A 26,754-nucleotide genomic window follows, 5' to 3' on the forward strand; every position below is an offset into this window, starting at 1 on the left:
AATGAAAGACCTCTAAAGAAATTGTATTCAGCTGTAGCTCTCTCTGCTTTGCTAAGATTGATGAATTTTAGTGCTCAAAAGGCCAAATCTATGTTCCTCACAAACAGGAAGCCCACAGGTGGGTGCCTTTGTCAGACAGGATAACAGAGTCTGGTGAAAAAGCTTTGATGTGTGCAGTGACCAGGTCAGATGTAGTATGTGATAGTAAAGCTTCATTGGATAAGTGAGAACTCTAATATGTGTCTATATATGTTATTTTCCAGACATGCTGAAGCATCTCTGGTTCATACAAAGACCCCCCTATATGAATTGCTCTTCCCCCCTCCCCAGTTGTGTTAGGTTTTGGGGAGGGGGGGTTGAAGTTAAATACGTGAAAGTACTTTGGGATTTTTTTTATTTGCTTGGGTTTTGGCATTTCTCTCTTTTAATTTTGAAGGGGTTTAAAAAAGGTTTAGCCTCTGAAACATTTTGTTTCTCCTGACACATTCTAAAAATTATCAGCCTTTGAAAAAACAAAATTCTAACTAAAACCTAGAGTTCTCCCATAAGATGATGACAGAATCTGGAAATCTGTTATTTTTATAACTTGTGATAACAGAAGTGTTGGAAAATTAATACTCTTGCAAATACCGTCCAGGATTTGAAAATTAAACGAAATACTAAAAATTACTGAAACAAAAAAAACCATGAGAGCACCACTTTTACATACTGGGTTCTGTCTTTTAATATCTATCTACTCAAACCTCTACCTTAGAAGGGATTTGAAAACATTATTACTTTATGATTTCTTTCTCCTGCTGTATTTGTATCTTTTTTATGCTGCCTCATGTTGGTAGTACTCGAATTTGATGATTTTAAGGAACCTTGCAAGCCGCTCAATTCAGCTTTTCAACCTGTGGGTGCAGAAAAATTAGAAAAGTCACGTCAAAGCATTAAAATCTTGAATGCTTATGTCAGGTAGCTCTGGATTCCATGACTACTTCCATCTCATTTAACCCTAATACCAAGCTCACTCAATAAGACAAAAAAAATAGTCCATTGCAAGAGCCATCAGGTTATAAACAGGGAAAGTGTGTTACCTCTCCCTGCCTTTCCCATTGCTGTTTGAATGCTCCCCATTGTGCTCCCAGTTAATGTTTTAGTAGAGATTCCCACTCCTGTTGCACTAAGGATATCTTGTTTAGCATCAGCGAGTGTGAACAGCTCTGGAGTTGTGTGTCTGCACAGTTCAGTTTAATTCAGTACAAGGACAGGGCTCTGGTTCCTACGTCAGGATCCTCATGATACTCATCAGGGGCTGTTGCTTTCTCAGGGGTTTGTTTATTTGGGTATGGCACAGATTTGACTAGAGCAGGGAGTTTTTCTTCTTAAAGTGCACTTTTCAGGCAATGGCTGTGCAATTGTTACATTGAAATATCAGAGAAAGCTTCTTCTAGTAGATTAAACCTGGGACCAGAATTTAATTAATTTGGCTACTGGGGATTGTGACCAGTTTGATAACGGTGAGCCAATAATTTTATCATTGTGTGCTTGATGCTTACCTAATTAAACCTGTTCACATGCACTGAAGCTGGATATTTTTACACATCAGAGCCAAGAGTAAGAGTGTTTCACTAGAATGCTGGATGGCTTAGTCTGATGTGACATTTATCTTCACTCATCAGAAGTGCAATCAGTGGGGAGTTACCCAGATCTTTGTTCGTGAAGATAAATGTCAAATATTATCTATCTCCGTTCTCATATGGTGTCTATCACCATGGGATCTGAATGCCTTCCAAAGCAGTGATGTACACAAATTAGATCTAAACCAGTCAGCAAATGATCATCACAGAGATGTCGCTGACAATTTTCTGGCAGTGCCTCTTTGCATCGAATCTTTCCTGTTTCCTTTCATTCTGTATCAGACAGTGAGAGATAAGCTTGTTTAATTACTGGGGGGAGAGGGAGGGGGAATCACGAACGATAGATTGGACAGTATGATGGAATACTGAATTCATAATAAATTCTTTCTTTCACCTTCCTTTGAGTTTTCCTTTCTGCCCAGGAGGCTAAAGACACATTCTCTGTTCTAAAGTCAGTCTTGGAATAAGCAGTGCCAACAAGGCCAGGTGTAATTTAAAAATATTTATGCATTGTCAGCTCTGGAATTAATCTTTCTTAATTGAATTGACATGAACTCATGTCTGCAGGTAATGTAAACTGTCAAACACTCTGCCAGTGACAGCATGTTGGTCAGGGTGGTGAAGTTAATGAGAGATCTAAATTATGATGGAATATCTCAGTATTGGCTTTGGAGCCTGATGTTTATAAATGCATTAGTAACATCACATTAGCTACAGGCTACAGACTCTGGAGTTCAGAAGGGCTAATTACTTGTTTGCCGTTTCTGAAAGAACCGGGGATGAGTTATTTGCACCTCAGAAACATTTTAGTAGTAGATTTGCTGCAGTGAAATTTCTTTCCCTTAAAATACATATCATGGAAATTTTAAGCCAAATATATTTCTCTATAGGTAGTATAGTGCTCTTAGTGTCTGGAAATACTGTTTTAAAATGCAGGTATCAAACTACTTATTGCTGCTGTCTAGGAGGGTTTTACCCATTTCCACCGACAGTGAGATCGTGCCTGCAGTTAGCTGTTAGCAAAGCACAATCTAACAATGATGCTTTTCTTTCGTGGCAAAATGGAATAACTGTTAGCTTTCTAAAATGCAGAGAGTGCAGGGTGGATCCTGTGGGACAGAAATCATAGATAAGGTTTGTGTAGAAGGAACAAAATTAGCAGATGAGCCTTTGCTTGCCATAGGCAACTGTTGATGAGATTTTCCCAGGGTGCTTAGTGAGGCATCATGAGCTGTGCCTGACAAGCTGGGGTGAGGCTGCAGACTAATTTTACTGAAGAGAGGTAGGAGGTGATGAATCCAGTCTGAATGTTCCATCTTCAGAGATGAGCACTTGCTTCTGTGCCATAAGTACTTGAAAGTATAAAACTGCTTTTGGCACTAATTGGAGTTCAGACCCTTTTTAGTGCACGCCGGCTTGGCTCAAACAAGGATGCTGATTGCATTTTAAACAGCAAGGCTTTTATCTTGAGGTAGGTGGGTGATAAGAGAATACCTGACTGATAATAATGGGTCCAGTGATCCATTCTTTCAAACTAAAGGAACTGGGCTTGCAGATGGAGCCCTGGGGACAAAAAGCTAAAATAACTAAATATCAGTTTGATATTGGGACAGTCTCTCTGTGGGTTTGAGCTCAGGACAAAACCAAAAGGATCCTGAGAGTCCTTTCAGGCGTTTCACAGGCAGAATTCTGAACTGATAAAAAGTCCCTTTCCAAATTCAACAGATGCCTAAGTAGGAGAACTAAAGAACACAGTTTAGCTCTTCTCTTGCAAATTTTCAAGAGGCAAGGTAATTCATTGCAAAAGAAGGTCTCCTAAAATTTTACTGGCTTTGGGTTGTGTGGGATGAAATTATTTTCTGAAAATTTTCAGTTAAGTTCACAATTCAGGTTTTATAAGTTTTGATAGATATTACACAAGAATGTGTATTTAGCTGTCCTTTATTATGAAGGTGACCCTTCCAGTCTTCATGTCAGAGGACAGAGAAGTGAAGGAAGAATTCCTGTAGTAAGTGAACTGAAGCACACAGAGTTTGAAGCAACCTTGCTTGTTGTAAACATCAGCTAGCACAGTAAAGGTAACACCTACTGATAACTTTGAAACATATTTAAGATATTTCTCACCTGGTGTAGCACTGCTTTCTGTAAATCGTTTATACAATGGAAGCACAGGATTGTTTGACACATTTGGAGAAAATGCTGATTAAATTTAGCCACACAGCTCTTTGTTCTCAGCAGGTATACGTCATGCTATCACTGTTATTCTCTGCATTCAATACAAGAGAATTGTTGTTCCAAGACTGTGCAGGGAAGTGGAGGCTCTGTGGATTAACAGAGCTGCCTGGGAGCTGAGGTGCTGAGACAAGCCTGGTCATGAGGGGACCTGGTCAGGTCATTCTTCCACTCTGATGTTTTAACTGCGTTGTGTGGGACCTGCTAACTCCTCTTACCCTGACAGTGCCTGCCCTTAACATCCTCAGGAGTAATGATGTCCTCCTTAAATCTTTTCTGCCTAGCTTTATGTGTGGTTAGAAATTTTGTTCTGTGAAATAAATGGGGGGAAAAGGAGGAAATTAGTAACGCTTTTTACAAATGCTAATTTCATTTTATTTTTTCTGGTAGCATAAGGGCAACATTGTTTATGAATGTTCTTCTTACAAATGCGTGTTAGTCAAATTCTTCCTTTCCCTCAAGTCCTCTCTAAACCACACATCCTTCCTTCAGCTGTTTAGTGATTTTGTCCTATGCCAAATAATTTATTTTATTGGGGTAATTCTGAGTTATGAAGTAAGACAAATGAGTTTAGAATTGAGTTTTGTTTGAAATTCACCATTTTGCTTTAAAATCAATTAAAAACTGTCATCTTTGTCAGACATATATCTTGCAGAGGCATGTACTTACCTAAAGGAACTAAGAAATACAAGTGGGGTAAAATTAAGTAACTTTGTTATGCACAAAAAGTAAAGAGAAGTTCATTGGTCTTGACATTTCAGCCGAGATGTTGTTCATTATACAGACACAGGGTCTGTTACAGCCTGGCCTGTATCTCTGAGAGCTTGTCACAGCTCCAGCATTGCCCTGAGCTTGTTTAGATGTCAATGCTGTTACCACAGGCAATTCTGGTACCTTTCTCCTGCTTTTCACTGGAGCTGCTGTTCATGGCAAAACCAAAAAGTGTGTGTGTGTTTTCACAGACAGGCAACAGATTTTTTTCTTTTCGCCTGATTTAAAAAAAAATAAAACATTGTTGGGTTCAGATTAAAAAAAAGAAACAAACACCCAGAGGTGAAATTTGGTATTTCCAGTTTCCAAACTGGAAACTCAGCTTTTGAGCCAGTAGTGGCATGCTGCAGGGGATATGTATAATAGAGTGGAAGTTTCACGGCGCAGGTGGCCACACGCTGAACAACTGCTGTGGGAAGGTGTTTCAGGGGCGCATCAGCATCTGTAGTGCCTGACCTCTGCTAAGGTAAGGCTGATTTGGAGGCTGCCTGAACTGAAGGATTTCCCCCATGCTCCAAAAGCGACCAGGAGCAGAGCAGTCCCTAACCTGGCACTGACAGCAGAACTCCCGTGATGTGGCAGGCTGGCCTGGCTTTTGCTGTGCAGGAGAGATTTGGGGGTTCAATCCGTTCTCTCCCCTCCCTATTGCCCTGAGCATAGTTTGTTTTCAGGGTCTTTTGCTAGTTGGAAGCACCAGAGCTAAGGTTCGCTTTCATTGCTTTGGGGGATTTCCATTCCCTTTTCCTTTAATTTTCTCCTCCCTGTTAATTGCATAAGAGAAGCTAAGAATGTTAACTGAACAGATAATTCTGGGTTCATGTATATGAGCAAGAAGAATCGAGATTTGCATGAAAATAGCTATCCTCAGGTTAGACCTTTGCATTTGGAAATAAGCTCTTTTCAGGTCTATTTTCCCCCCATTGTTATGTGTTTTATTTAATGTGAATGGTGGATGTTTGGGGAGGGACAGACGTTTGTTTGACTATTCAGATGCATTGGCAGGGTTTAAGTTGGCACAGCATGGATCAGAGCAGGATGAGTGGAGACATCTTTTTTCTATTTAAAAACACACCCACATATACTTGTGCAACTGAAGTAAAAGTAAATCCTTTCTCGGAACTGATTGCTTTTAGTGCTTTTACCTGTCTACTTTGTGTGTGTGTGTGTGTGTTTAAGCTCACAGCACAGTGGGACTATCCTATTTTGTTTCAGGATACTTCAAGGCAAGAAATAACAAAAACTTGGAATAAATCCTCTGTAACAAAGTCCCTGTATGGCAACATTAGAAGATCGTGCTAGGTGTTCCAGTTCCTGTCTTTCTTGCATAAATAATTGTCTCTGGAGTTTGGTTTTTTTTTTTTTTAAACTTTCTTAATATTCTAACAGTAGCAGTTAATCATATATAATGCATGCAGGTTCAAGAATGTGTAGATTTGGGGCTAGACTGCTCTGACGTGGGCAGGATTAGTTTTAAAAGTTGAATTGACTGCCTCCTACTCTAAACCAGGAGCCCTTCAGCTTAGAAAGCAGTCACTGAAATGGATCTCCTCTGCCAGGCCAGGGAGTGTCAGGGCTCCTGGGCAGGAGCTCAGGGCTGGTCCCAGAGGTGCTGAGGCTGGAGTTGCCTTTGGAGCTGCTGTGTGACTGCACAGGAGGTGTTGGGCTGGAGAGAAGGTGCTGATTAACTGTGCTATCACTTCTCAGCCAGGGAGTTATCTCAGTTAAAACAAAAGCTTTGTGTTTCTGGGAGTAAAAGAGCAGAATCATATAAAAATACTTCTGCAACCTTTCTCCCCTTGAAAACATGGAAAAGAGAGTGTTAAGAAATCTGTAGTTTGCTGTAGAAGGCTGGTGCTCTTCTCCAAGGTAGATGATGTCTAATGCTTTGCTGCTAACTGGAGCCTTGGTTGTTTTAGTGCATGTTAATGTGTCTTTTACATGTAGGGTAAGTGTTGGCCTTCTTATGCACTGTTTATCTCAGCTGGTAAGGTTTCCTCTTTGCAGTGTCCATCCTCATCTTTGGTACATATGTGAGCTGGTGGCTAAGTAGATTTTTGTTACCTTGATTTTATATTTTATTTAGTTTTATTTTCTTTATAATATTTGTCTTCCTGTGAGCAAATAAATTCTTCTGGGGGCCTCTTCTCTGCTGCTGATGTATTCTTGTCTCCCTGAGTTTGCCTGCAGTCCTGAAATGGAGTCTTGTGGCAAAGGAACTTGCTGACGACTCAGTTTGAGAATATTTTGTTTGATGACTACATCAGCTTAAGATATCCTTCTCAAGGCCATAACCCATGATTTCTTTCAACACACCATAGTACTATGGCTGGAAGCAAATAAGAGGATTGTCTCACACTAAACAAAAACTCAGAAAGGGTGTAGGAAGGTTGGTACTTTCTTTTTGTTTTGATTTTGTTAGTCTAAAGCATGGTAGAGAATGGGAATAAATACCTGCAGTTAGTCATGCCACCAGTGCCAATGCATTGTGAAGCCATGGCCCAGCTGGAGTGGTGACTCTGAGGCTGGCCCATGATCAGCCTTCATGGTATTTGCTCTCATAACCTGAATAGTAAGCAGTATGCAGTTAAGGCTAGAAAACTTGGGAATTCAACAGGGAAGGACATCTTTCACAGCTGTGGGTGCACAATCCTCCTCTCAGAAGCACCATGCTATCTGTCTTAGAGTGGAACACTGTTCTGGGGATTCCAGTGAGGATGGGATGCAGTGAAGTTTCAGAGCTAGCTTATTTCATAACGTTGTCCTAATATGTAAATGCAGGGAGGCATTGCAGGCTTTCTCTGTCCTTATTAAACTAAATAAGATGCTCTGCCAATGTTCCAGCAGTCACCTAAAATCTGCACTAAAACATCTCCTTTAATATTTTGTATATTTTTTGGCTTTTAGTTTGAAGGTTTTGAGAGGGGAGAAGGAGTCTTCATGTGTGCATGTGCATGTTTTTAATATATTCCTGAAGAAATGCCTCTCTAAAGTGCCTGCTTTAGACACTTGTTATTTTCTTGTTGCTTTGCCAATTTCCAGGCTAGTGCTGATGTCTCAAGCTTTTCTTGTACAGGAAAAGCCTACTTGCTTGCTTTTGATTCTTTTCATTATCCACATTTGAATCTTTATTAATTTATAACGTGCCTTTTTTTGAGACCTGTAGCAAAATAAAATACATGGTTTAAACATAAGATTATGATTGATAGAACTTTGTTAACATGTCCTGGGCTTATTAATTGTTTCCTGTTTGATGATGCATCTAACTCCATTTATTTTCCTAACTGCTGTTTTATAGAGAGAAGTGACACAACCCAACAGACACACAGCTGTGTGAAGAGGCACTGCGGGGAGTTCAGGTGCTTAGGTGCAAATCTGTAACTGTTCCATTACTGCCTAACAGCGCTTCAGGTTTGTATAAACTCTCCAGTCTCTCCTGGTTCTGCACCTTTTCCTTTCTGGAAGTATGTGTGTGTTTTTACAGCCAACCAGCTTGGCACTGAACCTGCATCATGGCCAAAATGAATCTGGTGCTGGGCTGCTCCTGTTGCTCTGTGCTGCTGTCCCCGCTGCACCGTGCTGCTGTCACTGCCCAGCAGTGCTGCTGTCCCTGCTGCACCGAGCTGCGGTCACTGCCCAGCAGTGCTGCTGTCCCTGCTGCACTGTGCTGCGGTCACTGCCCAGCAGTGCTGCTGTCCCCGCTGCACTGAGCTGCGGTCACTGCTGCACCGTGCTGCGGCCACTGCCCAGCAGTGCTGCTGTCCCTGCTGCACTGTGCTGCTGTCACTGCTGCACTGTGCTGTGATCAGTGCCCAGCAGTGCTGCTGTCCCTGCTGCACTGTGCTGCTGTCACTGCTGCACCGTGCTGCGGCCACTGCCCAGCAGTGCTGCTGTGGCAGCCCCAAAGCAGCGGCGAGGAGGGGTTTGTTCTGCAGAGCCCAGGTGCGTGCTGGCACCCTGCTCAGCCCGGTGCTGTGTGACACTGCAGGCTCGGTGTCGCTCATTGACCACTCTGGGTGGCTCCGAAATGCAGCGAGCACCTTTCCCTCCGGTGCTGTCACTCCCTGTGGGATCCCTGTGGGTGCCTGGCAGTCCCACTGCTCCTTCGGGGTGTTTGGTCCCTCCTGCTGTGTTCTCGATGCCCCGGTGCTGTTTGCCACAAGTCCTGACTCCTTGTAGGTCTGGGAAAGGAACGGAACTCTCTTGGAGTCTTTTTCAGCACCTGCAATGCATTCAGATTTTTTGCAGGCTTCAGGAAAGTTTTTTTCCCCCACAGTGTTCCTCATCTAGCACTTATCACTGCATGCAATCTCTAGCCACAGCAAAGGTTACAAGGGAAATAATTTTTCAAAAAATAACTTTGTGGTTAGAGCATGGTCAGACTCGACAGATAAAATGTGTGGGTTGGTTTTTTGTTGGGTTGTTTTTTTTTTTTTTTGCACATAAATTTTTAAAGAAGTTGGTACGTTTCCATTAAAGAATTGTCTTTCTAATTCATGTCCCTGTCTGTAAACGTGACATGGCAGCTCTGAGCAATGGCAAGTACTGTGTAAAAAGCTGTATGGTATTTACTAGCTGAGCTAGCCCTGAATGCTACCATTTCACACTTCAGTACTGCCCTCGGGTTGCTCAATAGATGCTTAAGCATGTAAGGGCAGGGAGAGGATACAACAGCACAGAAGTCAGTAGGGGCCAGCCTTGGAGTCACTTTGTATGTAATGGGTAGGTCCCAAAAGTGCTTCGAGCTGTGTTTTGCAAATACACTTAGAAGTAATGGACTTGATGGGACTGCTTTCCTTTGATTACTAAATGTATCTTGTTCATCTCCGTCTCTGAGACGTGTTTAGGGTAGCGATAAAACAAGTATGGGAAGGCCACTGTGAACACACGGGACTTGGGATGTCATCTTGTGGTTGTTCAAAGAAATGCAAGAACAGCTTGTAAGTATGCCTGAGTTTACTGTCTCTTTACACTGAGCTGGTATAGGTGCAAGTTTCTCCAAATATTTTATCTTGAATTACAAGATGGCTCTTTGTAAAGTACATGACAATAGCTGTTAACTTCCTTACAGCCCATTCCAGTAGTCAGGGTTTGGGGTGACAACAGCAAGCAGTGATAGGAATGCTTGGATACTTGAGTGCATCAAAGATGCAGCCACTGGTGTCTGAACCTGTGTGATGGCAGAAGCAGCAGGACTCTGACATCCTGCTGCCAGTTACCCATTTTTTGTTAGAAGCACTTTCAGTTTAGCTTTAGCCTTTCCCTGGCTGTTCCAGCTGGCTGGAAAAACAAACTCATAGGAGGAGGAATTCCTGGATTAAGTAATTTCCTGTAATAAGGAGGAGTGGTATCAGGAAAATCTACATTCTGCCCTCTTTTCTGTGGCCTCACAGGCCATTTGCCTCAGCTGCTGGTAACTGGAGTGGTTTGGATCTGGACTGGCCAAAGTGAACATCCCAGTCATTGGTGAATGGTGAGAGCAGCACCAAATTGTTACCAACACAGGGCTAAACCTTTGGTAACTGCTCCAGCTAGACAAAAATCTGTTGCATGTTGGAGTCATGCACAGCAGCTGCACCAGGGATTACAGATTTGACTAGCATTGTATGTAAATACAAATGCTCACCTTTTCTTTCTTGTGAAGATGTGCTGTCTTTTGTTTGTTACTGGGGCAGGCTGGCAGACGGGATGGCTTCTCAGACTTTTCAGTTATGTTTTTAATAGCACTGCCTAATTGAAGTGAAACGATCAAGCCTATGCATGCTTGAACAAAAAGGCATCTGGAAGAGGGTGAACTCCCCTCAGAAGGGCAGTACCTGCCACTCTTCAAATGCTCTGTGAACAGTCTTGCTTGGATCTCTGCTCTTCACGCCCTTTGAAGTGAAATGCTTTCTAATTACAACCCTTAGAAGCAGCACACTTTCTTGTCTTGCATGAAAATAAGTTTGCTGTGATTTTTACTGTTTGTCAGATTTATGGCGTTGATTGAGACAGATTTTAATAGTGGATGATCAAACATTAGCTCATGCAAATTGCTGGTTATTTCTGGAGAGCTATTTCATCATTAATGGAGGGACAATCCATCTGGATAGTGATTAGTTCCAGCTCTAAACTTTCATTCAAGGGTCAAGATGCTTGAGAGTTTCTTGTCAACAAAAAACTAAGGGTGGTGTTATGTTTTCCACAGGGTGACTGCTGCTTGCTCCACTCGAGCCACTGGGACTTGACATGATGGAAGCTATTTAATATTAGACCTTTACCCTAATTCCTCCAACAGAATAAGGTTACTTATTTTGCCCAACCAGTACGTGCTTATTATTTTAGAGTTCTGTGTTTTAAGAAGGTGTTAAGTATGTCACTAAATACAATCACAGAAGTTTTTGAAGAATAATTTTTGTAGTTATTGTTGACATATTTTTAAAGGCAGCTGAAGTCTTTATCCAGTCAAAAATGTGACTATAACACCAAATGCTGATTTCAGGTTTGCTGCAGAGTTCCTTTATTTCAAGGACCAGGGGATGTTCAGAGGCACTTCTGTGTCAGCCCTCCATAAAGGTGAGAATCACAGACTATAACCTGATTTTTAGTGCAGATTATATTTTATTCTGCCTTGGGAGAGGAGATTGATGCAAAATGAGATACTTCCATGTGCAGATCAGATTTCAAACAAGGGTTGATTCTAGGTCATGTATCCTCCTGTGTTTTGATTCATGGTCATCTCTAAATACAAGGAGTATAGTGAAACTAGTGAACAGATTTTTTTATTAATTTCCTAGCTAATTAATAAGTTAATGAGAACTTTGTGCAGAAGTATTTCCTTATTCACAGTGCAGATAACAGTAAAATACCTTAAATTCCAGGTCTGTGACATTATATCCTCTGATAGACACTAGACAAGTCCTAATACATTGTAGTTTTGTAACAGTTGAAGAAAACTGGAAACTTGTGTTTTACTTGTGGATAAGTTTATTAAAAAAATTTAATTATACTAAAAAACAATGTATAATTAATTTCTATGTTTATTAACTTGTCAGGATACCTGTATAGTGTTGTCAAGTCTACAGCATGGCAAATAGGAATTTTAAGCAGCATGATGATGAAAATGAAAACTTTGGAATTAGGAACAATGTATGACCCTTTGGTTGCATTATGATGTTTCTTTGGTAGACGTAATTGTAAGTAGTGATTGTTTTCCTTTAATTTAAAATGCAGAGTTTCAAAGTGTGCCCTTTTGAGAAAAGGATTCTCAAAAGAAAGTATCTGTTAGAAACCAGAGATAGCAGTAGCAGGCAGCTCTTCTGAGTCATTTTTATGAAAAATCCACTTTAAAAGCAAAGTCAAACTTTACCATGTAGAGATACCACTGAAGTAAAAAAAATGGGGGTTGTGGGTTATTCCTTGTTTTTAAAAACCACCTTCCATGACCTCTTGAACCTTGGCTAACCTTATTGAAAGTCTTAATTATCTATTTTACCGTTCTAAATACAAGCAAATACAAAGGATGGAGAGCCTTGCTGATTTTGGTCCACAGCCTGGGGCAAAATTTCAGCTCTATTTAAAAAGATGAGGTAAAAAATTCTTCCTTAAATCGGTTTCACAATCTTCATTGACAAATAATTCTGTTGGGGGAGAAGGAAGGAAACAAGAGAGGTAAAATTACGTGCACAAAAGACTTCAGTGTAGTTTTGAAAAAGACATTTTAAATATTAAAATCAAAATGTATTTAGGGCATGTAATTTGAGTTAAAGCTTTTTCAGACTAATGTAGACTCTAGGCCAACTATTAGCTATTTTAATTGTGTAGGTTATTAACTCTTCTAAAGCAGTTCCTTGTTCCATCTTTAGCTAATAGGTTATTTTTTAATTGTTTCTCAATAAATATCAGTTGAATTTTTTTCACAGCTCTAAGGATATCATCCCTATCTCCTGCTAAAACAGAGGTGATAGACTCTGTCTGAGTCAGGAGTGTATCCTGTTGATGACTGCTGTCTAACCTCATCCCAGAGCTGAGGAACAGAACCATTCTTACCGGCAGGGAGTAGAGGAGCACAGCCACAAACAGCAGGAGAATCAGCAGGATGATGAGGCCGAGGAAGAGCCATTTAAATCTGCGCCACACAATGAATTTCATGGTCTTGCAGGGATTTGTGAACCAAAGGAAGGAAGTGTCTGGCCGGCTGCATTTTGAAAGAAGTAAGTATAATTTATACTCTAAAAATTAAGCATGAGATTATAACACTTCAAAACATGCTGGTCTGAGGTTGAAGAAAACAGTTAGTTTTGAAATGCAAGATAGCAGTTGCAGTAGACGTGTGCCATTAGTACTGAAACCATCCTGCATTTTATCCTAATGCTTGCAGGAGGAAGCAAGATTGGCTTTTATAAATGGAACTTTGCAAAGGATAACTGATGACTAATATATTACTGCATGCATCAGAGTAACTAGATACTGGGTATTTCTAAAGCTAGTGGGATAAAAGTGTCTTACTTTGGTAGATCTAGTTTGGGGTTCATGTTGGGTTCATCTCTTCCTTTACCAGCTGGCCTCTCCTCAGCTTCTTTTTCATTGACAACTTCCAGTGTCATTTCAACTTTACCCTTCAGAAAAAAAAGGGGCATGAGACAAGCATCTTATTGAAATTGCACTAATGGGACTTGCTTGGTACTTAGACAGAATAGCTGGGATCAGCTCATGGTGTACATCTGTGTTTCCAGTTTCCTCCTCAAAACACACTGATTTCTGTACTGCGACAGGTCACAACATAGTATCAGGAAAAGACACATGGAAAAAAACCAAATCACTGAACATAAAATTGTCCTGCTAGTTCATCTATAGTTCTAAGCCATAATTTTTTTTTTCCAATTCAGCAAAACAAAAACAGTTCTCCTCTTCTTCCAAGAGCAGCCTAAGGACTGCATATTTTCCAAATGACCATGCATCTAATTTTTCATATTGCATATTCATATTTTAATATTGTAAATGTTTCTGAATATTTTCCTCATTTATTAAATTCCAGTAATAAAAGTTTTAAGGCAAAAATATTAGAAAGAAGAAGACACCTTTGAAAGGCTTAATATTCTGTAAATTATAAATACACGTTTATATTCTCTGTAGAACAAGTTTGAATGCTTTGGGTCTTCTGATGGCATACATAATCACAAAGTTAGTCTGGGTTCTCAGTACAGAGATTTTGTTTGCTGTATACAAAAATCCTTTGGATTTAAACATTTTCCTTTAGTCTTTAATGCATTTGGGATGTCTCTAATGTTCTTCTGAGCAATAATGTGATAAATTAATGAATCACACAATCATTTTGGTTGGAAAAGACTTCTAATATCACCAAGTCCACCTTGTCAGCTAGGCTATGGCACTAAGTGCCACATCCAGTCCTCTCCTGAACACCTCCAGGGATGGTGATTGCACCACCTCCCATTGAGCAGCCATTCCAATGCTCAACACCCCTTTCTGTGAAGAAATTTTTCTTCATGTCCAAGCCAAATCTCCCCTGGCACAGCTTGATTCATTCACATGACTTCATCAGCTGCTTTGGCAAGATAGCATAACTGGCACCACAGTCTTTCAGGTTACACAAAGTTAGCAACAAATTACATAAATAAAGCATTAAACTCACATTTTAAAAGAAAAAATTGTTGCTGGACCAAATTCCTGAACTTGTGCATGGGATGTCCTATTTACCTCTCCTCTGTCTATCCACTGAAAGCTAACAGCTCAGTGGGAGACTCTTTACAGTCTTTCTTTGTAATTTGAAAGGAAAGGTGAGCACATCTCAAATACTTTTAAAAGAAGCAATAACCTTACCGCTAAAATACGTGAGCCATCCTTTTCAACATAGCATGGCCACCATCCTTTCATGGATTTCTGTTCAAAGAGAGAGGCAGTCCTGGGAGCCTTCTGAGAACTGTCTTCCTTGTATTCTGGAATCATGTCTATACTACACTTCTCAGGGACTTTTGCTGGAATGATTGTTTTGTGTAAATCAAGTTCCACAAAGCCTAGAAGGCGGATACAAAAACAAACACTGCATCACACAACCATCCATACAGCACAGCAGCTCAGCATCAACCTTGCTGTCTCTAAACTTGTCCGTACAGGAAATACAGGAAAGGCAGTCAGCAGACACATTATGTTCTTGTTTGTCTAAAGATGTTGTGAGGCAGGGAAGTGGAACACAATTTGTTTAAGCCCCTCTTTCTGGTGTTGATAAATTTGATTTAGCAAGCTCAACAAGAGCTTGCAAGATTGCTTGATTTTTTTAATAGAGGGTTTTTCCCCCCACAAATCTAAATGGAAGATACCCAAATACAGCAATATAATAAGTAATTTCTGATAATTAAATGCATAATTTAGCAAACTTTAATAATGGTTATAAATCAACTACTTGTTTTCAGGTTGTGAGTCCTGTATAGTTTGTATGTAAGCTAAAGATTTTGGAGCAGTCTTAATACAGGGCAGAGAATCCTGTGCAGAGCAGTATCTCTAGAAAAGGTAGGGATTAATAACAGTGTGAAGTAGGTTGCTTCAACCTCCTTTACATGCTATTGTCAATACTCTTATTTAGAACTGAAGTGCCCTTGTTTAAGTAATTTTATTTAAAGAAAGAAACAAAGTAAATTTTCATGCATATTATTATTTCATGTGCCTTGTGAGAGGGTTTACCTGATTGAAAAGTATCTTGGTGTACCTGCCAGTAGGCCTTTACTGAGTGAATACTTATTCATTCAGTGAGCCTGTACTGTGAAGGAAAGCTAGAGTATATTTCCATGTTCAGTGTCTCTTTGTAAATGCAATCCTCATGTGATAATTTAAAATTGTTCACTCTGGTATCCTGCTTTGAGAGAGCAGTAATTATTTTCGTTCAAAATCTTACCCAGATAGTCATCCAAGGAGAACTTGTCATTATCCCATATTTGAATGATCAGTTTGGGTGGGATTCTGAGTTCTGTCTTGTCAAGACTCCAAAAATGTTCCTAAAATTTTAAAAAACAAATACGAAAACAAATACGAAACACCTTTAAAATTACTTATGGAAATTCAAAGCTGAAGTCTGCTAGTACTTGTGAATTCTGGGCTTGGTGGAAGTATTAAGAGATCTAATCTTGCCCTGCTAAAAGCAGACTGCTGTTGTTGCCAGTGTGTTGTTTCTGGCCTAAAGGCAAAATGCATCTGTTCACAACAGCAGTGTGAGAAAGTACATGGAGCTGAGCCAAATTGTCTCTTTCAATATGCAGGTACAAATTACCAGGCTAACTAGAATCTGTATTCTAAGAATTGACATCTTTAGGAATACTTACCTTCTTGGAAACTAAACAGAGTTGCTCTGCTGGGAGATAGTCAAAAGGAAAAACAAATCTCCAGTTGAAGTTCCCTTCGCCATCTAATGATCGGTAGTGAACATCAGTTTTCTGCTTATTTTCTTCATTACCAGGCATCCATCTGAAAATATGGAGAGACGTGTCTGGTGTTTGCAGTAGGATTACACTGTGGGATTGCCTGTTTGTACTGAAACTGTGTCATTAGGGGGTTGCAGACCAGCAGTGTGAGCTGTAAGAATTGCTCACAGAGAGCTGGGGAGTTTTTCACGCCCCTTTGCAGTTTGGTTCCAATTTAGCAGCATAAATAGGAACATCTGAACTGAATTCCTGATCTAAGACCAGTGCTGTGGTCTTAGAACTCAGTGCTGAGTTGCTGAGTTCTTTTTTAGGGAGAAATTAGATCTGCCTGGTAATATATTTCTCTGATTTCTATTGCTTTTTTTTTAATATTAAGATGAGGGAATGTAAAAATTAAGAATCCAAGCCATGCAGCACCAAAACTAACTCTGCCTTTTCAGTTGCTATCTGACTCAAGAGATGAAATTCTGGCATCTTACACCACACATTAACTGATTGTGCTTTATCTGATAACACTTCTGTAGTTCTCTGAGGTTAGCATTTGACTTGGCTGAACCAACTAATATTTGAAATCCATGGTCAAGGTATTCCCAGGACATTCTGAATATTATTCATTTTAAGTGTCACATGACAGAATGCTCTTACCCCTTCACATAAATGTCACTCATTTCTTCTCCTGTGATGCTCTTTTCATCCAGAAGGACATCTTTGGTGTTCCAGATGATCACACGCAGGATGTACCTAAGAGAGAGATTTGGGGTGAAAGGTTTGGATTGCTTTGTCAAGGCAGCCAGGGGGTGTACAGGATTGGGGATGGATGTGGGGATACTCACTTCTTGGCTTTGCGGGGTGTGATGTTGAATGGAGGGCCTGGTGGTCCTAAGCTTTTGGGGAAAACATCCACCCACATCTGCAGCTTTCCCTGGAGCAGTGCAGAAGATGGATGAGGGATTGTTTGTTGCATATAGGGTTGTCATGGCCCCTTAATTTTTCAGATAAGTTTTCTTGTTTCTACAGAAACTTTCTTTAAAAAGCTGCATTATATTATGTTTCTAGACTAACCTGCCTTACATTTTATACCAAGCAATAATGATTTGTAGCCCACTTCCCCCTCAGAAATACCACACCATTAACAACATGACATAAATTCTGGAATGCTCCATTTCTGCTTTCGAGAAACCACAACCAAGGCAGCTCACAGTACCTGGGAGATGTTGGGCTGGAAAGTGCTATATAAGGTTCTTGTTTCCACATGTTCAGGTACCAAACCCTGGGTTCTGAGGATATGAAGGGCTAACCTCTCTTCACCTGGACCAAGATGCTGATGCAAGATTTTGTTAGCTTCTGAAATAAAATAAATGGGAAAAAACCAGGGGCTTATGAACTGGAATTTGCATTTGAACTTAAAAATGATTAAAACCAGGTATTTAAAATTGAGCATAAAAGTGTATTCAACTTGGAGAAAAATCAAAGATATATTTCTAGTATTCCATAAATAACTGGAAAGTTTTCTATTTTATCAATGTGAATTTGAGACATACATGTAAAATAAGTGAACTAACTCACCAGCATCATCCAAAGTATAGTCTTGTCCCCCATAGTTAATCTTTCTGCCACTCTCAGAGAAGACAGGAGGAGCATAGCCTTTAAACCTGGCTACATTTTGCAATAACTGGGTGGGTTTCAGTTGATCACGCCAGGTATTCACACCTGAACTTTTATAAAAGCAAAAGAAACATATCCTATAATTATTCACCATTCATGGCATTTACATATCATGTAAAATGTATTTATTAAGAAAGAGCAGCACTTGAACTGCCTAGATTGAGGGCTCTGGAGTTTGATACAGTGACATAATTTTGTATCAGCTCAATTACCTTCCAAGACAGTGTTTTTTCTCTAAGTATCAAAATGATTCAAACTCTCAGATGTTTTCATATTTAATTGCAACAGTAGGTCAGAAAATTCTGTTAAGTGTGAATTCTCTGGACAGAAATAACATACATTACTGGATTAAGAAAATGTCGAGATATTTGATGCCATGGTTTTCAGTGAAGGCTGTTCTGAAGATTTACAGTTTCACTTGGAATTTAGATGATAAACCAAGCACAACAAATGCCCTTGAGAAGCCACAGCATTGTTTTTAACCATAGAATTAAGGGGGTTTTTTTGAGATTGGGTACTAGGTCTTACAGACTAAAATTTTCAACAGACAAAATTTACTTACATCCAGTACTGCTGGGGGATGCCACAGTGAGACCCATAACGAGAAAGGAATCTGTTTTCCAGATCAATTATGGTTTCGCCCACTTTTTCATCACGAGTCAATGCATCATAATCATAGACTGAAATTTTCAGATCCTTTTCTTGAGGCAAGAAGCAGCTGAGTTCATACATTCTAAACATAAAAATTGCCCATTAAGGCTATTGTTCTTTTGAGAAATGCTTCTTATTTTTAAACTTAAAAATACAAATTGAAAAAAGCACTTACTAGTTTATTTTTGAGCAATAGCCTTTGGAAGGTATTAAAAGGGTGCTTCCAGTGCTGATAAATCTAGCAACAGTTATCTTTCATGCTCCAATTTCTATTTGCACTAATAAATAATTTCATTTTTACTCCTCTGGATATTACCTCCTTCCTTTCTGCACAATGTATTAATTAGATGTTTTCTGTGCATCAGCTTGAATTGGGAGTGAGGAAGGAAGTTACTTTGTGTCTGTAATCAAGTCTCTTTGCTGTCTATTTCTTTGCATAATCTGAACAATTGAAAACCTGTAGTACATCATTGCAAATTATGCTTTTCAAACCCTTTATAACCCTTCTAGTCTTCCTCTCTAGTCCTCCTAACTTCTAAGTTATCAAAATCCTCCTCCCACTCTAAACCAGACCTAGAATTTCCATAGTAACTATGCAGATGCTGTAACTTTTCATTCCTAGCTAGTATTTTTTAGTCATATATTTCAATGGTGTCACTAACACCAGTGTACTGGGAATGCATGCTAAGCTGATTACTTGTAAGATCCATCTAGTTTTCAGAATTAAAACTTTTTCCATGTTCCATAAGCATATTTTGTTATTCTTATATGCCTAACACAGGCTGGTTTAAGATATATACATTGTTTTACTTTGTGCAATTTACCCACATGACAAAATCTACGGATTAGCCAAACATCTGTGTTTCCCAATGATTTCAAAGGAAAACATCTTATGCAATTTTACTCACAATTAACTGTCAGTATATAACTATGAACAGAGCACTGAATATTTCAAGTAATGGTTTACCTTAAAAAAAAATAGGAAAACATTTTAAAATACAGTAAATTGAGAATACAAAAAAGTTTGTTACCTGCCAAAGATTGGGTTGAGGGTATTAGGCACGTAATGATCTCTGTCTTCAATTACCTTTTTACTTAGAGTTATTTTTATATAAGGATCACACTATTTAAAATAAGAAAACAGAACATGGTTAAGGGCCAGTTTTCCAGACTAACTCGCTTTAAAGCGCAGCAGCGCAGCGGGCCGGCCGGCGGGGCAGGGAGCTCACCAGCCCGTTGTTGTCCTGCGGCTGGAGCTGCAGCGCCCGCACGATGTAGATGCGCACGATGCACTCCTGGGGGCCGCTGTCCGGCAGCTCCCGGAACTGCCGCGGCGGGGCCGCCAGCGCGGGGTCGGCGGGCAGCGCGTAGATCTTGAAGGAGCCCTGGAAAACAGCGTGAGGGCTGGAGAGCAGGCACTCTGCTCAGCCTGCTTTCTCTTGTTTAGCCTACACACACACACCCTGTCTCATATATATAGCCTGATCCACAGTGACCTAGAAGTCTTTGTTTTATTTTTGTGGGTTTTGGATGATAACACTTAAAAGACAAGGTTATATCCTTTGCCAGTTTAACTCAATTCAGCTGTTTTGATGTCAACACAATTGCTGAGTTTTGCTCCAGCTAAGAATATGTAACAAATACTTTGTTTCTCTCTCCAAAAACATCATTTAAGGTTTGGAGATGTTTTGATTGGTTGGTTGGTTTTATCACAGAATCACAGAAGTTCAAGGCTGGAAGAGACCTATAAGATCATCAAGTCCAGCCGATGTTCTAACTGTTCAACTAGATCATGGCAGCAAGTGCCACATCCAGTCTTTTTTTGAATTCTTCAAGGGATGATGACTCCACCACCTCACTGGGTAAATGATTCCAGTATCTGACCACTCTTTCTGTGAAATATTTCCTTCTTAATTCTAACTTACATCTCGCTTGACGCAGCTTGAGACTGTGTCCTCTTGTTCTGTCTGTTGTTGCCCAGAGAAAGAGGCCGACCCCCAGCTCACTACAGCCACCCTTCAGGAAGTTGTAGAGAGCGATGAGGTCGCCCCTGAGTCTCCTTTTCTCCAGGCTGAACAACCCCAGCTCCCTCAGTTGCTCTTCGTATGGCTTGTGCTCCAAGCCCCTTACTAGTCTCGTTGCCCTCCTCTGGACACGCTCAAGAAACTCAATATCCCTCCTAAAGTGAGGGGCCCAGAACTGGATACAACACTCCAAGTGATCTACATTAGCATTATTTTAATCTATAAAAGTCACAGAAACAGTACAAAATACCTTTTCCAAAATCATTCTAAAAACGTGCTTTTTGGAATTTAAGTCCTGTTTGAGAGGTTATCTGGGAAGGTTTTGTCCCATGGTTACTGGGGAAGGTTACATTAGGAGGAATTATATTTATTTTCAATTAACATGAAGCACATCTAGTGTGAGCAATGTGTAGCTGTACTTTCCTTGAAAAAGATGGGTCTGTAGCTAAGTAGTTACCAGTATCTGTTGCCCCTACTAATGTACACATCTGTATTTAGGCTGAAATTCTTGCATGTAGATCTACTTAAATAATCACTAACATACAAAAGAATGCAGCTAACATTTGTTTGTTGCCCATCATTTGAAATGTACCTTGAATTCCCCAACCACTGATGGATCATCACTCTCCTCAGATTTCCCTCTGTATAGTTTAAATGTATCACAGAAGTCTGTTAAGTTATTGAATTCAGGTACTTTTTCCAATTCACAGTCATACACCTTAAAAACAGAAAAAAGAAAAGTTTAGAAATTATGATATGTATATCAGCTCCACCATAATGGCACTGCAAAGTATTTTATGTTTGATGGAATATTTTAGGGAACCAAAGCTTTTGGAATTATTTTTATATCAAAGTGGGAGCAAATGCAATGTTTTGGAGAAGGTGTGACAAAGCTTCATTTAGGCTTGGTTAAAACCAGAGTAAGTAGCATGTCATAAGGTTTTTACTTTTTTGTTAGCTGTATTAGACAAGAAATGAAAGTAGTCTCACTTCAAATTTTAGCCAACAAACAGTAAAAGTACTGATTCTCTGTGCTCATACTTTCTTAATCTGCATGTTTATTTAGGATCTGCCTGGTGCCCAAAGATGTCAAGAGTAAAATTCCCTTGGACTGAAGGCAAGATTAAATTATTAATACATCTCTTAATAAGTGTAGGTAAGTAGAAGAGAAGCCAAGATATCTTCTTAAAACCTTCATTTAATCATATGAATAAGGAAAGAACCTTTATAGAAAATCATGTATAGTTAAATTTTGAAGAGCATTTAAAAATAAAAAAAGGACAGTTTTGATCAGGTCTTGGGCCTATAAACTCTGAAATATGTTATTTTATCCTGAGCATTACCTTTAAAGTGTCATATCCTTTTTTAATGTACTGTCCACATTTTTCATATTCTCCTATTGAAGCATAAAATTTGCTCCACCAATCAACAATTTCTTCCTCCTTAAAAGAAAAGCAAATAAAAAAACTTTTATTGGGAGATAAAGCCTCTCTCCTATCATACTGTACAGCAGAAATAATGAACAATTCAGCATATTAGCAAACAATATCCTCTAAAACTTATTATCAGTTAGGTAACAGTTAGGTAAAGATTTATCTGAAAGAAAATTGGAATATAATAATTAAGGCAGTTGCAGATCTACCTCACTGTTAACCAAATGCATTTGAAAAGTAGTTGAGTCTTGCCCCTTAAAAATAGTACTTCAATAAGCCTCATGTCACCTAGATACTAGCAATCTATACACTCTACTAATCCAGTATTTCTGTGGGTTTTTTCTATTTTTATTTAAGTCTGATAATCACTGTTAATAAAGTGCTATTTTCTGTATTCACAGGGTTTGTACAATATAATTATTTGCCTCTGAAAACAAATTTCCAATGGTAATAGATGGCATTCATTGTCTATGAATGAACAGAATGAAAATTATTCATCCACTGTGTAAATCAGATTTTTTTTAAAGATTGTTTAGACTTACAGAGAATCTTAAATATTATGTAGATCATTAATGGTGAGTATTTGTTGGGGCTGTTTTGGGTTTGTTGGGTTTTTTTTTTGTATATAGGGCATTCTATTTCAGTCTTGCATATTTTTCCTATATCTACCATGTAACAAGTTCACTGTAGGTTTTATATCAAACACTTTCAGAGATTACTGTTGTCATCCACATGCTTAAATGCTAATTTGTAAGGAGTATTGCTATACTGGTTTTCAATTGGAGAAAGCAATGTGTAGATTCTTTTGAAGTAGTATACATTACCTTTTCTGTGAGCTGCTCATGAGGATCAAGTCATAAAAAAAGAGCAAAATAAAAGCAATGGTAAGGATATGATTTGTAGAATTGTATACAGTTAAATAGGCTTTAAATGTTTAGTAGTTTGTATATAGTAAGTGTGCAAAGTAAGTTACAAACATTAATAATTTCAAAATACTTTTGAAGAATACTTAGACACCATGTGTTTAACTTGATTTTTTTTTTGTGCTGTCAGAAAAGCAGAATGTTCTGGATATTGAATTGGAGCATGTATATTTATATACACATGCATTTTATAAAGCAGGTTTTCGGGATTGCAAGACATTATTACCCTGTGCTTTGTTCTTCACATAACCAAAAATCAAAGCAAAATATTGTGTCTGTGGATTTATCCATATAAGTGTGAAAACAATATGCACAATCCAAAATGCTTCACCTGTTAAATCACAGATACCAGAATTATGACCCACTAGTCCACTAAGAGCAAGCATCATGCATCCCATCTGGAAGCCATGATTAGCAATGTCATTTCTGCTTGTTTTTTATACATTGTACCTGTTGTTTTCATTTAAAAGCATTAGCAATGAATTTTTGTGCAAAGCAGAAGAAATGTAAAACATTTTATGAATACAAGCCAAATGCATCAATAGGTCAGGACATCACTCTGGTATATCATTCATTTACTCCCATTTCTGTTAAGTAATTATTTAACTGGGATGTTCAGGTCTATTATATTTTACTAGTCTTGTCTACCTTCAAATCATAAATACAGCATATTCTTATCAGATTAGCATGGGATTGTCATTTTCTAAAGCCAGTTGGAATGAATTTTTTTGTGGAAACAACATCATCAGTGATTTGCAAAACTTACTGGCAGAATTCATGAGGTAATTTTGAATAGTTTGCTATATTTAAATTTCACTTTGTTTAAATATTGGTTTGTAATGTTGACAATGCAAAGGTTAGCTTGCATAATTACTCAATCTTAATTCAAAGAGCAAATTTGAAATCTTTTCATGAAATATACTTTGTAGAACTTTGAATCTTTTATCAAAGCATAATGTTGGAAGAATTTAAGTCAGGGGTTATGTTTTGAGTTGGTATTTTTTTTTCCTTGATATACCACCAAATGTCTCTTCAAATAATGCACTTGGTAGTTTTGGGAAGATATAGTTAAGGAGAAATATAAATCAAAACTTTAAGATCTTCTTCAAAAATTCCCAGAGTGAATAGCAGTCTTCAATATTCAGATATTATTGTTACTAAAAGTTGTAATCAGGACATGCTCACACAATGCCAAAACACAGAATAAAATGCCATATGATAAATTAGAGATTTTGGAGTGAAATACTCACATGGTAAAAACAATGTAATGTTACTGTTCTTTTTAAAATGTACCCAATAACTTCACTGTAGATTGTTATACATGAAGTTGTCAAGATATTAACATTTAATTATTATCTTTAAAAAAAACTGGAATTATGGAAAAAAAGTCCAAGAGATGCAGTGGATCCCTAGAAAAGTCAGAGTTTTGTAAATCGTAATATTATTTTCCAGGAAGTAGACTACTAAAAAAGTTTAACTATTAATAGCATAATGAAATAAATCCCATCAATTTTTTCTGCTTTTATCACGCAGATTTTAATTAAGTTGGCACACAAAGAAGTTTCTAGTAGTTCATACATATTGTGTATGCATAGTAAGATCTTTGAACAAGGGTACCTTAACATAACTAATCTTACAGGACTTGTGAGCATCATCTCCTCCAGAATCCCTCTCTGGCAGAGCTGCCCAGAGCAGTCGCCCCTCCAGGCCCCGTGGATCAGCAGTGCTGCCCACCCAGCCCGTGCTGGTCACCTGCATGCATCCCTCTGGTACATACATGCACTGCTGTTGGAGAAGCCATTTTGCTGAGTGCTGCTGACATACTGCTTAAACACTGGAAATCGGAATGTAATGGATGAAATTTTGGCATTTTGTGTCCTCAGGGTGTTCTCTGAATAGCACTGACACTTTCCACAGTTTTACTTATTTCAATTTAGATTGTTCTGAGTTTTCATTTCTCTAATATGGATGCTTTCACTGTATCTAATGTTATATTTGGCTTGGGTGATGTCAAACTAAAAGAAATTGTGTTTCTGCTTATGTAGCATTTAAAATTTTCCCTTTTTAGTTGAAATAAACTACACAAATATAATCAATTTTACTGGTGACTTTGAAGTGCTAAATCTTCTTTTATTTCCTAAATATTTTTCCTTATAATTTTTAAAGAAAATAATAATAATATATCTTACTTATATTAGAGGAGAAGACCTATTTCAGATAAAGGTTAGAGACTGCTGTAAATTAAATATTAATGACAATTTACATGTATGATGACAGTAATCACAAGATCATGGTCTATCTATCTACTTAGAGTCTGAATATGATGACAGTAAGAAGAAGAGATGAAAGAAGAACAAGGCAATCATTAAAATAATCAAATAGCAGTAAGAGGCCAAAAGCTTAAATTCAGTATTATTGACTTTGGGACTCCTGTAACAATGTGAAATATTCTGCATTTTCAAAAGTCAAAATTGTGGATTAAGAGCCTGCAAAATTGCTATATATTAATGAGCATAATTTCTCTGCTTCTTTTAATGTAACAGGCCATCAGAAATCTTTGAAAACACCTTCTAGGCAAGGGAAGCACTTTACAGTCCTAAAAGAATGAAATTTTTTTCCTTAAAAATGTCACATTTCAACTCAAGAGTAAAACTCTGTAAGTAGAATTATTTTTTACCTGGAAAGTAAAACTGTATTGTGGTGGTCCCAAAAGAATCAGAGCAGTAAAGAGACAAGGCACAACAGAAGGAAAAGAACTGTTAGTGCAGAAAAAATTTTTTTCAGTGTTATTGGGTTTGGATGGCTTCAAGATAAGAGAGGCCAAGCTGTGACTGATAAAGTGAAGGGCTGAAGGACCAGAGCATACCCCTACTTCCAACTCCTTTATCTAGAACTGCTCAGTCTGCAAAATCAGGCTGCCCTACCCACCATCAGTGGGAACTGGGTGATGTTCTATAGTGACAGTGGTCACAAGGGTTTCAGGATGAAGAGAGAGGCGAGAATGTTGACCTCATGTTCAGAAGGCTTGATTTATTATTTTATGATATATATACTACATTATAACTATACTAAAAAGAAATAGAAGGAAAAGTTCTTAGTACATAGTACATACAAAAGTACATACTTTCAGTAGCTATTGAACAAGATAATTAATTCTTAAGCTAGTAGTGAATTTGACCAAGGACAAAATGCTATAGTTTGGCATTCACAATAGGAAAACAAAGTTTAAATTATGACCAAATTTCCTTCGCTTTCCTGTCACCAAGTAACTTTCTGCCATCTGGCTTTCCAGAGGGTTGCATATGTTTCTGACAATTTTGCTGTCTAGATAGTTCCTCAGAAATCAGAGATCTTAAGAACAAAGTTAAGCATCAAATTTCAAAGATTACCTGAGCTGTTAGCAGTGGCTGTGTGTCTTCCATATCAATTACTGTATCCTGGCGAGGTGCAGCAGAGAGCAGACTAACTGTAAGCCAAAGGTTTTATTAAGGCAATATGGTGTAGGAAAAATATCTTACTAAACAGTTTCATCAGATTTAAATCCAGACAGTTAGAGAAAGTGTAAAATAATTCACTGGCCATTTGTTTGATCCTCTAAAGAAAGCAATTAATTGCCACTTTTTGCTAAAAAAAAAGACAAAGTACTTTTGCGCAGGATATGCAAACATTTCTCAAATATATAGAATTAAAACTAAAAGTAAGAGTAAAACTTGACAAAATGTAGAGGAAATGTCACCATTGTATTCAGACCATATTTGCTGGAATACTGGATCATTTCTTTGGCACTAGGGCTGAGGTGATCTGCAGGTAGTTAACTTCCAAGCTGATACTAAAGAGGAACATCAGGGATTGAGCACAAGTCCAAGAGTGGACTTGCGTTTGCATTATGCCCTCTTATGCTTCACAGAATGTTACACTAATTGATACTCTCTGTCAGATGTTTTTCCCTTCAGATAATAATATCTCTGCATAAGTACACAACATGAGATGGCAACTCATCAGAGTAAACAGGCAGGTAATTCTAG

At 38.5% G+C, this 26,754-nt stretch overlaps 1 protein-coding gene and 1 long non-coding RNA gene across 5 annotated transcripts in view; one reads left to right on the forward strand and one right to left on the reverse strand.

Moving 5' to 3' along the window:
• The window catches only part of LOC134421967 (uncharacterized), a 37,641-nt gene extending 24,984 nt beyond the window's left edge, over positions 1-12,657 (forward strand). Inside the window, exons 2-5 of the long non-coding RNA XR_010028707.1 lie at positions 7,921-8,033; positions 9,470-9,562; positions 11,104-11,177; positions 12,524-12,657. This is a non-coding gene — a long non-coding RNA (uncharacterized LOC134421967). The remainder of the gene's footprint in view (positions 1-7,920; positions 8,034-9,469; positions 9,563-11,103; positions 11,178-12,523) is intronic.
• MYOF (myoferlin) overlaps positions 11,624-26,754 on the reverse strand; it is a 61,614-nt gene continuing 46,483 nt past the window's right edge. For 2 of the 4 annotated variants that reach the window (XM_063163499.1, XM_063163497.1), the window contains 17 exons: positions 26,119-26,195; positions 22,631-22,642; positions 21,717-21,815; positions 20,966-21,091; positions 19,579-19,734; positions 19,381-19,472; positions 18,261-18,431; positions 17,600-17,748; positions 17,238-17,377; positions 16,867-16,955; positions 16,679-16,774; positions 15,935-16,076; positions 15,511-15,610; positions 14,442-14,635; positions 13,110-13,219; positions 12,651-12,798; positions 11,624-12,241 (listed from right to left, as the gene is read on the reverse strand). In XM_063163499.1, coding sequence (XP_063019569.1) covers positions 12,206-12,241; positions 12,651-12,798; positions 13,110-13,219; positions 14,442-14,635; positions 15,511-15,610; positions 15,935-16,076; positions 16,679-16,774; positions 16,867-16,955; positions 17,238-17,377; positions 17,600-17,748; positions 18,261-18,431; positions 19,381-19,472; positions 19,579-19,734; positions 20,966-21,091; positions 21,717-21,815; positions 22,631-22,642; positions 26,119-26,195 — 1,937 coding nt within the window. In that variant the 3' untranslated portion in view covers positions 11,624-12,205. Of the gene's footprint in view, positions 12,242-12,650; positions 12,799-13,109; positions 13,220-14,441; positions 14,636-15,510; positions 15,611-15,934; positions 16,077-16,678; positions 16,775-16,866; positions 16,956-17,237; positions 17,378-17,599; positions 17,749-18,260; positions 18,432-19,380; positions 19,473-19,578; positions 19,735-20,965; positions 21,092-21,716; positions 21,816-22,630; positions 22,643-26,118; positions 26,196-26,754 lie in introns of those variants that run through there. The other 2 variants (XM_063163498.1, XM_063163500.1) reach the window with 2 other exon arrangements.

The sequence above is a fragment of the Melospiza melodia genome, chromosome 9 (assembly GCF_035770615.1).
Source record: "Melospiza melodia melodia isolate bMelMel2 chromosome 9, bMelMel2.pri, whole genome shotgun sequence".
NCBI classification, from domain to species: Eukaryota; Metazoa; Chordata; class Aves; order Passeriformes; family Passerellidae; genus Melospiza; species Melospiza melodia.